General features: G+C 51.5%; 1 protein-coding gene and 1 pseudogene across 3 annotated transcripts in view; both read left to right on the forward strand.

The window, feature by feature from the left end:
- Nucleotides 1–12,584, forward strand: part of NECTIN2 (nectin cell adhesion molecule 2) — a 32,501-nt gene that overhangs the window by 9,363 nt on the left and 10,554 nt on the right. For all 3 annotated transcript variants that reach the window (XM_068991754.1, XM_068991755.1, XM_068991756.1), the window contains exons 2-5: nt 4,635–5,030; nt 8,361–8,657; nt 9,833–9,950; nt 10,391–10,539. In XM_068991754.1, coding sequence (XP_068847855.1) covers nt 4,635–5,030; nt 8,361–8,657; nt 9,833–9,950; nt 10,391–10,539 — 960 coding nt within the window. The remainder of the gene's footprint in view (nt 1–4,634; nt 5,031–8,360; nt 8,658–9,832; nt 9,951–10,390; nt 10,540–12,584) is intronic.
- LOC138096106 (large ribosomal subunit protein eL15-like) lies at nt 656–1,292 on the forward strand (annotated as a pseudogene).

The raw sequence follows: 12,584 nt of genomic DNA on the forward strand, positions 1-12,584 counted from the left end.
AAGGATTATTAACTGTGCAGGAAAAAAATGAAATACATACCTTAAATTTTTTTTTTAATTTCTTTTGGCGTAGATTTGAGTTTTTGTTATTTTTGAAAAATTCTTTTTTCCCTCCAAACATTTGACAACAAAAAGTTTCCAACATACACATGTAAGTTGGAAGAAAGGCCCAGCAGCCTCGCTCATCTCTGCCTCTAGAGTTGACATTTCGGAGTACATTGCAGATATGACATTTCCACCTTTTATTTTCCCCTTCTTTTTTCTTCTTTCTGGCTGTGCTGGGCGGCTTGTGGAATCTTAGTTCCCTAACCAGGGGTTGAACCTGGGCCCTCAGACGTGAGAGAGCATAGTCTTAACCAGTGGATCGCCAGGAAATTCTCATCCACCCTTTATCGTCTAAGAAAAAGAAATACTACATGAAAGAGAGAACCAACAAGGACTCACTGCATAGCACAGAGAACTATACTCAATGTTTGCTAAACCTATAAGGAAAAGAATCTGAAGACAACTCTGAATGGCCGTGCTATACACCTGAAACTGACCCATTGTAAATCAGTTATAGGCCTTCCCCGGTGGTCCAGTGGTTAAGAATCCGCCTGCCAGGGAGAAAGCTTCGCTCCTTTTCGCCTGGCGGCAGCCATCAGCATGAGTCAAAATGAGTGCGGACGAGTACATCCAGGAGCTTTGGAGGAAGAAGCAGTCAGACGTGATGCGCTTCCTACCCCAGGTGCGCGGCTGGCGGCTGGCGGTACCACCCGCTCTTCCACGATGCACCGTGCCCCCCTCGCCGCATCTCCACCACTCCCCCGCCCGATGAGGCACGCAGGCTGGGATACAAGGCCAAGCAAGGTTATGTCATATATCGGATTCGTGTGGGCCACGGTGGCTATAAACGCCTATTTCCTAAGGGTGCCACTTTCAGCAAGCCTGTCTACCACGGTGTCAACCAGCTCAAGTTTGCTGGAAGCCTTCCGTCCGTTGCGGAGGAGCGCACTGGATGCCCCTGTGGGGCCCTGAGGGTCCTGAATTCCTACTGGGTTGGTGAAGATTCTACATACCAATTCTTTGAGGTTATCCTCATTGATCCATTCCATAAAGCTATCAGAAGAAAGCCTGACCCTCAGTGGATCACTAAACCAGTCCGCAAGCACGGGGAGATGCGGGGGCTGACGTCTGCAGGCAGAAAGAGCCGCAGGCCAGGCAAGGGCTACAAGTTCCACCACGCTATTGGTGGCCCTCGCTGTGCAGCTTGGAGAAGGCGCAGTACTCTCCAACTCCACCGCTACTGCTAATATAAGTAATGTTAGTCAAGTTCTTACCTAATAAACAATTTAGGACGTTCTTGTCTGCTTAAAAGTGTTTTTTAATTTGTTAAAACTAGTTGTCTGCAGATTGCTTCATTGAATGCATTGTCAAATTATAAAAGTTAGGGACTTCCGTAGTGGTTCAGTGATTAAGACCCTGTGCTGCTACGCGTTTGATCCCTCGTCGGTCTGGAACTAAGATCCCACATGCTAAGACCTGGCACAGCCAAAGAAAAATTATGGAAGTTAGAGTGCGGTGATGCTTGAAGACTTTAAGTGACGGTGTAACCCGTTTCTAATAAGGGGAATGCCTTTGTTTTTGCTTTCTTAGGGAGTTGATATGTCCATGTTTAAAATGCTGTTTGGGCAATAAGTGTAAAGTTCTATAAAAGAGGAGTGCAGAAATTTAACCCTGTAGATTTGTTGATGTATGTGATGAGACCTGTGGCTTTACTGGGGTGATGCAATGCTCTGCAGTTCTATGGAGTTTGGCAGCTACAATGTTTTAAGTTGGATATTCCTTGGAAATGTGAAGGGTGTCCTGATCCTTTCTCAAGATCATATGCAGAAAAATAAAGTTGACTAGGGTCTATGTTTTAGGCTTAATCTGATACTACATTTATGTAACTGCCGCTTCTGAAAGGCGAAAAGTAATGCCACCATTTTTAAGAGAATTGAATAGACCTGTTGCAAGAGGGTTCTCACAAATGAATCAAATCCTGGTTTACCAAAATTAAATTGCCTTGGCCTCCGTGGTACCACTGAAGTTCACATAAAGCTCCTGGTTCAGACTCTGGTAGCTGTAGAATACTGAACTTCATGCAAAATGGTTGTATTGACACTGGTGGTGATTAAAACTAATGGAAATTGAACATTAGATAAGTGAGAGGGAGTTATTAGCCCTGAGGTTTTAGGAGGCTAATAACTCCTAGGATTTAGGATTGGGAGGTTGATGTTCATCAGATCCCTTTCAAATGTAGGACGATAGGAAAAACTTATCAAAAAATTAAATGTTTTATCTGTAGTATTAGTTTGTGACCATCATGAACCACCTTAGGGGTTAAAAGTATCATTGCTAAGTGTAATCAGTGTTCTCTAGGGTCAAGTCACTCCATTCTTAAAACGCTACTGAGAAGGACTTCCCTTGGGGGTCCAGTGGCTAAGACTCTGTGCTCCCAATGCAGTGGGCCCAAGTTCAATCCCTGGTCAGGGAACTAGATGCCACATGCTGCAATGAAGATCAAAGATCCTGCATGCTGCAACTAAGACCTGGCAAAATAAATAAACAAATAAATATATATATATATTTTTTTAAAGGCTACTGAGAAAAGTCATGTAGTTGGTGTCACTACAAGTTCAATTGGCTTCTGACTTTGTGCTGTCTACAGTTGTCCCCATCCCTGCTCAAACCACTCTCAAGAGCCTCACAGTTCCAGACTTGCCAGGCCACCAGTTGTGGCTGGGCTCACCACCTCATTCTGCTCGTTGCATTGTGTCTTCCTGTAGCCTAGACTTCTGTTTCCCAGGGTGTATTTGAGTGTAGAAAATACGGAAGAGGAATTGCCCCAGTTCTTGGTTTGCTATCTTAATAGGGAATTTAATTTTGAAATCTAATTACTGATTTTCTTGAACCAATTTTTCTCGTTGTTGTTTTTTTTTTTTTTCCCAAGGGTCTTTTAAAAGGCCCACTTAAGTGATTTCCAGAAAACAGGCTTGCAAAACCTTTTGAGAGCCAAATTCCTTCCTATTCAAAAAATCTTAAACCATATTATTCTGTGTGTAGATGTTGTTCAACTGTATAATAATGGAATAAATGTCTATTAAACTAAAAAAAAAAAAAAAGAATCTGCCTGCCAATGCGGGGGACACAGGGTTCGATCCCTGCTCTGGGAAGATTCCACACGCTGCAGAGCAACTAAGCCCAAGCACCACAACTACTTAAGCACAGACCAAAATTAAATAAATAAATTTAAGAAAATAAATTAATCAACTATACTTCAATAAGATAGGGAATTCCCTGGCAGTCCAGTGGTTAGGACTCGGCACTCTCAATGCCAAGCCTGGGTTCTATCCCAGGTAGGGGAACTAAGACGCTAAAAGCTGTGCAGTGAAAAATGAAATAAAATAGGATATCTTTAAAGATTTTTGATTTAAGGAACACTTTGTGGTTATTCAGTTGCTAAGTCATGTCCCACTCTTTCCCACCCCGTGGACTATAGCACGCCAGGCGCCTCCGTCCTCCACCATCTCCCAGAATTTGGTCAAATTCATGTCCATTGAGTCAGTGATGCTACGTAACCATCTCATCCTTTGCTGCCCCCTTCTCCTTTCGCTTTCAGTCTTGCCCAGCATCAGGGTCTTTCCCAGTGAGTCAGCTCTTCACATCAGGTGGCCAAAAAGTATTGGAGCTTCAGCTTCAGCATCAGCCCTTCCAATGAATATGCAGGATTGATTTTCTTTTTAAGATTGACTGGTTTGATCTCCTTGCTGTCCGAAGGACTCTCGAGGGTATTTTCGAGGACCACAATTCAAAAGCATCAATTCTTTGGCACTCAGCTTTCTTTATGCTCCAACTCTCACATCCATACATGACTACTGGAAAAACCATAGCTGTGACTCTCTACAGATCTTTACTGGCAAAGTGATGTCTCTGAAGATTAATATGCTATCTAGGTTTATCATATCTTTCTTTCCAAGGAGCAAGCGTCTTTTAATTTCGTGGCTACATGAATACTGTTGCTGCTAAGTCGCTTCAGTCGTGTTCGACTCTGCGACCTCATAGACGGCAGCCCACCAGGCTCCCCCGTCCCTGGGATTCTCCAGGCAAGAACACTGGAGTGGGTTGCCATTTCCTTCTCCAATGCATGAAAGTGAAAATTGAAAGGGAAGTTGCTCAGTCCTGTCTGACTCTTAGCTACCCCATGGACTGCAGACTACCAGGCTCCTCCATCCATGGGATTTTCCAGGCAAGAGTACTGGAGTGGGGTGCCATTGCCTTCTCCGACATGAATACTACATAATCTCAATTTATTCATCACACCTAAGACGATGAGCAGTAATTCCATAATCGTATGACAGCTAGCCCAGAACCCAAATGGCCCTAGTTTTCCTCAAACTGTCTTATCTGGCTGGCCTTTTGGGAACTGGGACAGGGTGAAGATGCCTGCATTACCTGAGGTCTGCATTTCCGTGGGGGGGTGGGGGTGGGGATGGGGGTGGGGGTGGGGGTGGGGGTGGGGGTGGGGGAGCCCTCCCGTGATGGCTCTGCCTGGCCCAGGGATTTCTAGGCCCTTCCCCGACCCGACGTCTCTCTCTCTCCTCTCTCCCCAGGAGCCCAGGATGTGCGAGTTCAGGTCGCTGCTGAGGTTCGGGGCAACTTGGGGGACACGGTAGAGCTCCCGTGCCACCTGCTGCCTTCAGCGCCTGAAATCCGAGTGTCCCAGGTGACGTGGCTGCGCCTGGACGCGCCCGAAGGCAAACAGAACGTGGCCATCTTCCACCCCCTGTATGGTCGCAGCTTCCCCAGCCCGAAGCCCGGCAAGGAGCGGCTGTCCTTCGTCAATACCGCGCCCAGCGCAGGGGCCGGGCAAGGCACGGAGCTGGAGGTGCGGGACGCCACGCTGTCCCTGCGGGGGCTGACGGTGGAGGACGAGGGCAACTACACTTGCGAGTTTGCCACCTTCCCCAAGGGCACCAGTCGGGGAGTCACCTGGCTCAGAGTCTTAGGTGAGCAGGGTGGGCGGGCGGGGGCTGCGGCGAAGTGAGAGGGGGAGGGGTGCAACGCGCGAGCACCCCCCACGGGCATGTTTCTGGGCTTTAGCTGGGAAATCGACCTACCTTGTCTGCGGTCATCCATCAGCCGGCCGTGATTCATTAAGCACCTGCTATTTGCCCCCGGTAGCTTTGCAGGGAGGAGATACAGGCGGCAAGAAGCATTCAGAAGGTTGAGCCCGTACTCTGTGGCAAACACTGTGCCACTCTCTAGGGATGAAGCCGTAAGGAGAACAGAAGTCCCCGTTGTCCCGGAGCTTAGACTCCAATTAAGGGAGTAGATAATATAAATAACAAGAAAAAGAGTGAGCTGGGCGGTTGTAGGCACTTTTGGAGGAGAATAGGTTACCATTTTAGTAAGGGCGGTCTGGTGCTATTTGAACCCAAACTAGGAGGGTTTGAGGGAGTCCTGCAGGTCCACGGAGGAGAGTTTCAGGCAGCAGGAACAGCAAGTGCAAAGGCTCTGGGGCAGGGCACACCTGGAAGGTCTGAGGAAAAGCCAGGAAGTCAGTATGGCTGGAGACGAGTGAATGGGGGGCCAGGGAGAGGCAAGGTCAAGGCAGTGATGGGGGAGCACGGATCGCAGATGACCTCACGGACCACGAGAAGATGTTTGCTCTTGTCTTGAGAGAACAACAGCTACAGGAGATCCTGAGCAGGGGAGGGAGTGTCGACTTGGGTTTTCACAGGCTATGTGGGCAGTGAGGATGGAGGCTCAGAAAGGCGGCGAGGGCCTAAGTCCAGCAGACATGTGATGGCAGTTAGACCAAAGGGGAGGCAGTGGAGGTAGCCAGATGTCATTGTCTTATGGAAATATTTTAGAGGTCAAGCCAGAGAATAATCAAATTAGCAAACAAAAGGAGCACCAGGATGTAATACTCAGAGTAAGGCCCCAGCGGACTCACGTAGAGAGAATGGTCAGTGAAAGCCTCTTAGTCAAATCCCAACGTGTAAGCAGGAGGCACCCTCAGGGAGAAGAATGAAGGCCCAGCAGAGGGAACGGGACAGTCTAGGCAAAGGCTGGGATAAGAGAAACAGACTGGCACATTCTAGGAACAGACAGGAGGCTAGTGGCAAGGGCTTGAGTGAGCCTCAACGAGGCAAGGAACCAACAGGGCCAGGTTACACGAACCTTATAGACAAGAGGCCAGGTGGCTGGAATTCATCTGTTGTTTTTTTTTTTCCCCCGTGCTGAGCAGCTTGGAGAATCTCAGTTTCCCAACCAGGGATTGAACCCACACCCTTAGCGGTGAAAGCATGGAGTTCTAATCACTGGTGGACCACCAGAGAATTCCCTTCATCTGAAATGTTATTTGGAGCCATAAGATGGTTTCAAATCATAAGAACACCCTGACCAGGGTCTTGAAATTCTTTTTTTAAAAAAAGGAGGGGTCACTGGCAGGACTTCCCTGGCGGTCTAGTGGTTAAGAATCCACCTGCCAGTGCAGGGGACATGAGTTCAATCCCTGGTCCTGGAAGATCCCACATGCTGTGGAGCAACCTAGCCCATGTACCCCAACTACTGAGCCCATGCTCTACAATAAGAGAAGCCACCACAACGAGAGGCCTGTGCACCACAACCAGGCGTGGTCCCCACTCAACGCAATTAGAGAGAACCCGCCTGCAGCAACAAAGACCCAGAGCAGCCAAAGATAAATAAAAGGAAAAAGAAAAAGACCAACTGGCTGCCAGGGTCAGGGAGGGGTGGTGGGCATGGGGCATCAGAAGAGTAGACAAAGGCAGAAGGAAGCAAGGAGACAGGTGAGAGGAGGCATTGGTTTGGAAGAGGGAAGAAGCAGGGAGGAGTGGGGAAAGGAGTGGAATAAACAGAGAAGTGAAATAGTCACCCTTCTGGGAGGTAGTGGGTGCTTGTCCGTGAACCAAGGGATGAGGAGGAGGAGGAAGAACTCCCAGCCTTCCGGCTCCAACAGGAAGTGACCAGCATGACCACTTAGCGAAATGTGGAAGAGTCAGCGAAGGCATCTTTTCAAAGGATGCTATTTCTTGCTAAATCTTGGGGATCCCCTGGGGTCCCGCCTTCCTCCAGCAACTCCGAAGAAGCCACATCACTCTGGATACGTTCCCCCCACCCGCTCTGAGCTCCAGAGAGTTGGAGAAGTGTACCCTGTAATGTCCCTCAGTACACACTTCCCTTCCCAAGGAACCCTGAGACCACAGTTCTTTCACACAGTACACCACTCTCCTCCCCACCTTTCTCAAAGGCCTCTCTTTGTCTGCCATCATTTGTTCTATCAAGTAGAGATCACTTACTACCAGGCACCAGGTGCCTATCAAAGCACAGAGCAGAATAGTGAAACCGCTACTTTCTTGGGGAGTCCAACTTCAGGGAAGTTTCTATGAGAAAGTGAGTCCGGCATCTGGAAAAGGAGGAGGAGCAAGACAAGAAGAGAAGATGCCAGAACATTCCAGGCAGTGCAAGTCACTAAAGACCCCGCAGTGGGCAGGAGCAGGGACCAGGGACAGGTAGTGATGCAGGTCAGAACTTGAGGGGACTGTCTCGTTGTGAGCACACATCAGTAACTGCGGTTGGCATTATTATTCCTCATGGAGGTTTTACCCCGCCTAATATTTTTCCATGTCTCCCAGGAGGATGGGTGAAAAGGGCAAAAAATGTCCAGCTTTGGGAATCTCCGTTGCCTTTATCTCACTTCTGGGCCGAAGTCTAGTGGTGATGACAGGAGAAGAAGTGGAAGTTCTTTTCAGCTGGACCTTTGAACTGCATTGTTCTGCTTTGGTTCTTCGCTTAAAATCACAGCTTCATCCAGGCTTGTGGACACCGTCTGCTTTACTAGCAGAGCAGACCAGAAAATGCATTGTACTATAACGGCTAACACTTAGATAGCACAGTGAGTGTCAAGCACTGTCCAAAGCGCCTTATATGTCAATTTATTTCATCTCTGTGGTGGGTCCTATTACTATCCCCACTTTACAAAAGAGGAACCTGACGTAGAGGGTTGAAAATGACTTGTCCAAAGCCATGCGGCTAAAAAAAAAAAACAAAGCCATGCGGCTGCAAAGCCCCAGAACTGGGAAGTGAAGCCCTGCAGTTGGGTCTTGGGCCTCCCAGATGACTCAGCTGTAAAGAATCCGCCTGCCAATGCAGGAGATATGCGTTTGATCCCAGGGTCTGGAAGATCCCTCGGAGAAGGAAATGGCAATCCATTCCACTCCAGTTGGGACTTAACTGCTCAGCTCCACTGCTGAGGGTGTTTGTTGACTGACTCTAGGTGCGGAGTGACCCACCCTCTCTGTTCCTCTCCCCAGCCCAGCCCCAGAACCATGCTGAGAAACAGGAGGTCACATTCAATCTGGATCCTGTACCCGTGGCCCGCTGTGTCTCCGCGGGCGGCCGACCACCTGCCCGGGTCTCCTGGCTCTCACCCTTGGATGGGGAGGCCAAAGAGACCCAGGGATCGGGGCCCCTGCCTGGCACAGTCACCGTCACTAGTCGCTACACTGTGACACCCTTGAGCGAAGCAGACGGGGTCAAGGTCATCTGCAAAGTGGAACATGAGAGCTTCCAGGAGCCCAAACTGCTGCCAGTGATTCTCTCCGTGCGCTGTGAGTACATCAGGCGGTGACCGCTCCTCCGCCCCAAAACCCTGGCTCCTCTGGGGCACCGTCTCCGCGATCCCCGACTGTGGTCTACACTGGCACTCTGGATCACCTTCTGCACTGCTTTCTTGCCCATTGTGTACACTGGCTTCACTGGGCTCTCAACTTATTGCCGCAGTCAATGGTACATCAGAATGGGCTTGCAAGGGTCAGTTTTGTACATTTCTTCCCAGTTCCACGTCCATTAAGTGTTACTGGTTGCTTGAATCAACTGTGGGGAGTATTTATACCAAGAGAATTGACAAACACCGCAAACTAGGGCTATCCCTTTTTTTTTGTAACCAGCATACAGGTGCCCCCAGCAGTCTCTTCTGGCTCCCGTGGACCCCAGCTGACACTGCTCCTTCACTGTGCTATATCAACTCCTTTTCTCCTCGGCCCAACCCGGTGTTGCTTATGCACACCTCCCCATTCATGCTGTCTGAGTTGGCTCCCTGGGCACTGTCTACACTGACTCGCCTGGGGTCTCTACACCAACTTCTGCCCCGAATGTGACCACACTGGCCCCTGTGGACCCTGTCGACATACTGTGCTGTTGTCAACGCTGTTAGTGGCGATGGTGGTGGTGGTTTCGCGGGATCTTAGTTCCCCGACCACGGACTGAACCCAGAGCGATGCCAGTGAAAGCACCAAGTCCTAACCACTGGACCCTGTGAATACCGACCCCTTCCCATATGTACTGAGCTCACTCTTCCCCAGACTGCTTACCCTGACACCCCCCACCCCGATATTCCCCAGAGAGGCTCTCCTGGCATTCTCCCCACAGACTCTGCCAAATAGTTACCTTAGCAGCTTTTCCAACCGCATACCCCAACTCAGCATTTTCTATACTAGCTCCCCAGACAATGCCTTCAGTTAAACTAATTCCCTAATCTGCTCTGGGCATGTCAGACATGACACACATTATCTCTAGTGGCTGGCTCGGGCGCTGCCTGCACTGAACAATAACTTCCTCAGAATGACCCTCAGTGAAGTCCCTGGGCGGTCTCTGAGCAGGCACTGTCCCTGGGTCCACCTCCTGCCAGCCCACTCTGTTCTTTAGGATTCTTATCTGTCTACTCACTTGTCACCCCTTCTGGGATTCCCCTGGTCACTGAGCCAGTCCCCCCTATTTCCTGCAGACCCCCCCCAGGTCTCCATATCTGGCTATGACGACAACTGGTACATCGGCCGTAGTGAGGCCACCCTGAACTGTAACGTCCGCAGCAAACCAGAGCCCACAGGCTACGACTGGAGCACGTGAGTCCTGTTTGGAGCCAGACTCCTGGGTCTGAGGGAGGAGGGGCTGGGGGCTGGATCCTGGGTCTGGGGGAGGAGGGGCTGGGGGCTGGACTCCTGGGGCTGGGGGGGAAGGGCTGGGGGCTGGATCCTGGGGCTGAGGGAGGAGGGGCTGGGGGCTGGATCCTGGGGCTGAGGGAGGAGGGGCTGGGAGCCTGGACCCCTGGGTCTGAGGAAGGAGGGGCTGGGGGCTCAGACTCCTGTGTCATGAGAAAGGAACACCCGAGGCCTGAGGCCTGCAACCGTAAGTCCCCCAGGAGGAGGGAGCTGGCAGTTTGGGGTGTCAAGGAGTAAGTTTCAAGGCTGTGGAGCTTGGCTCTTGAGGGTTGTGTCATCAGGGACCAGATCTGGGCCCCCCGAGGACCATGCTGTCCCTCTCACGTGACCCCCACACCCTCTAGGACTTCCGGTGTCTTCCCAGCCTCAGCAGTGGCCCAGGGCCCCAAGCTGATCGTCCACTCAGTGGACCGGCTCTTCAACACCACTTTCATCTGCACCGTCACCAACGCCGTGGGCACCGGCCGAGCCGAGCAGGTGGTCCTCGTTCGAGGTGAGGGGGTCTTGGGGTGGTGTGAAGACAGGGCCTGCTCCCCGAGTGTTCCTCCCGCTGGGCTCTGGGGCTGCGCTGGGGGGCTGTGCCGCCGACCTGGGGTGGGCTGCACCCACCTCACCGATGTGGGGCATGGCTTTTATCCCCCGCCCCAGGTGGAGTCTGGATTGGGGTGACTGGGTAGGTGCTGGCAGGAGTTAGGAACTTGAGACCTGAGAAGGGTCGTTAGGAAGAGATCCAGGGCAACTGGCCCAGCCTCCAGCCAGCGAGACACACCCATGGGAATCAGACAACTCAGTCACGGGAGGGCAGCTGGACGAACACTCAGAGACAATAGACTTTTTACAGGGAGGGCTGGCCGGTACCAGCCGGAAACGTTTGCGTGTGTGTGTTGAGATGTTTGTGTTCCTGGAGGTGGTATTTTGGGTTTGTTTTGGTTTTTGTTCTTTTGTTGGCCTGCCGCTCAGCTGACGGGATCTTAGTTCCCTGACCAGGGACCAAAACCAGGCCCGTGGCAGTGAAAGCGTGGGGTGCTAGCCAGTGGAGCGCCAGGCAACTCCCTGGAGGTGGTATTTTGGAAACAGTGGCTGGTGTGTCTGGCAGTCAGAAGTGCTCTGAGTCTCCCTGACGGGACCCAAGATACACAGCTGGAGAGGGAAAAAGTGAAAGGAAATGAAGCCCAGGTGCGGGCTGATGGAAACGGGGTTAAAATCACAACTGTAGACTGTGATGCTTACAGGGAGCCAGGGGGCCTTGGTGTGCCCCCCCATCTCAGAAATACAACCAAAGACAAACTCAGAGTCACCCGTGTGAAGACAGACAGACACACACACTGGAGACGGGTGGAAGCAGGCCCCTTGCTACGACAATCACAATACACACACACGCGCACACACACACACAGACACACGTCTAGAAAGACACCCACATGAAAACGGATCCTCAACCCACACCCCCCCCAGAAAAAATGAAAACAGATCCCTCTTGAGGAATTCCGACACGTGTCAGGGAGGTGTGACATAGCCGCTGAGAAACACTGCCACAAACCACACGCCCAGAGAGACCACTGGCCCACCCTCAGCACGTCTCACACACTCAGGTCCACAAATACACACCTGGAAGGAGACACCGCCACACAGACACGCAGCAAGCCCACACGGGGAAACGCCATCACCCCGACGCTGAGAGGGAGACTTGAAGACATTCTCAAGGGCACGCCCTTGGAAACTCCAGAAATGCCGCTGTGGAGCTTCTGTCAACAAATCATCCTCTGACAAGTTATTTGCTGAGGTTTCCTCTTGGCCAGCCATTCTCCTTGATGTTGGGAATACAGCGATGACCCAGTCAGAGTCCTGCCCTCCAAGGCACACCCAGAGGAGGGTCAGCTCCACCCACCCAGCAAGGTGCCCAACTGGAAATACACCCCCTGAACTGTACCCCAGATACACACCCACCTGAGAAACCGGTCTCTCCGCCCACACTGGGCCCGTGGGGCTGGAGCCTGCAGGACCCAGACAGTGTCACGCTGAAAGGCCATGGGAGAAACACACAGCCACAAAAGCAGGGACGCTGCCCCTGAAACAGCCAGAAACCCCAGGAACGCCCACCACTGGCAACCCCCAAGGTAAACACACCACCATCAGAGTTCAGCCTTGGACAGGCAGTAGTCACCCAGTGAAGCACACGTACCTGGGTGGGTGGGGTGCGCACAAAATCACACACCCGTGGAAACACCCCCCACCCCCGCAAAGGCAACCGCAGACCCACAGGCAGTCAAAAACACCTTTGCGAAGTCACACACCTACAGATGGACTCCAGCAGATGGGGGTACTCTCTGAGCACTCTAGAAATTCAGTCAAAGGTAGTGATGTGTCAACAGAGGGCCTTGCCCGGAGAGGAGATTCACTCACAGCTCCTGGCAAAGTCACCTCAGAGGGTTTCTCAGAGACGCCTCCCGTTCCTCACGTGCACACAGACCTACACAGTCCATCACACTCCATCTGGGGCTCACGCCAGAGAAAACAAGTACACAGGCCACACCGCAG

The sequence above is a fragment of the Capricornis sumatraensis genome, chromosome 20, assembly GCF_032405125.1.
Source record: "Capricornis sumatraensis isolate serow.1 chromosome 20, serow.2, whole genome shotgun sequence".
Lineage (NCBI taxonomy): Eukaryota > Metazoa > Chordata > Mammalia > Artiodactyla > Bovidae > Capricornis > Capricornis sumatraensis.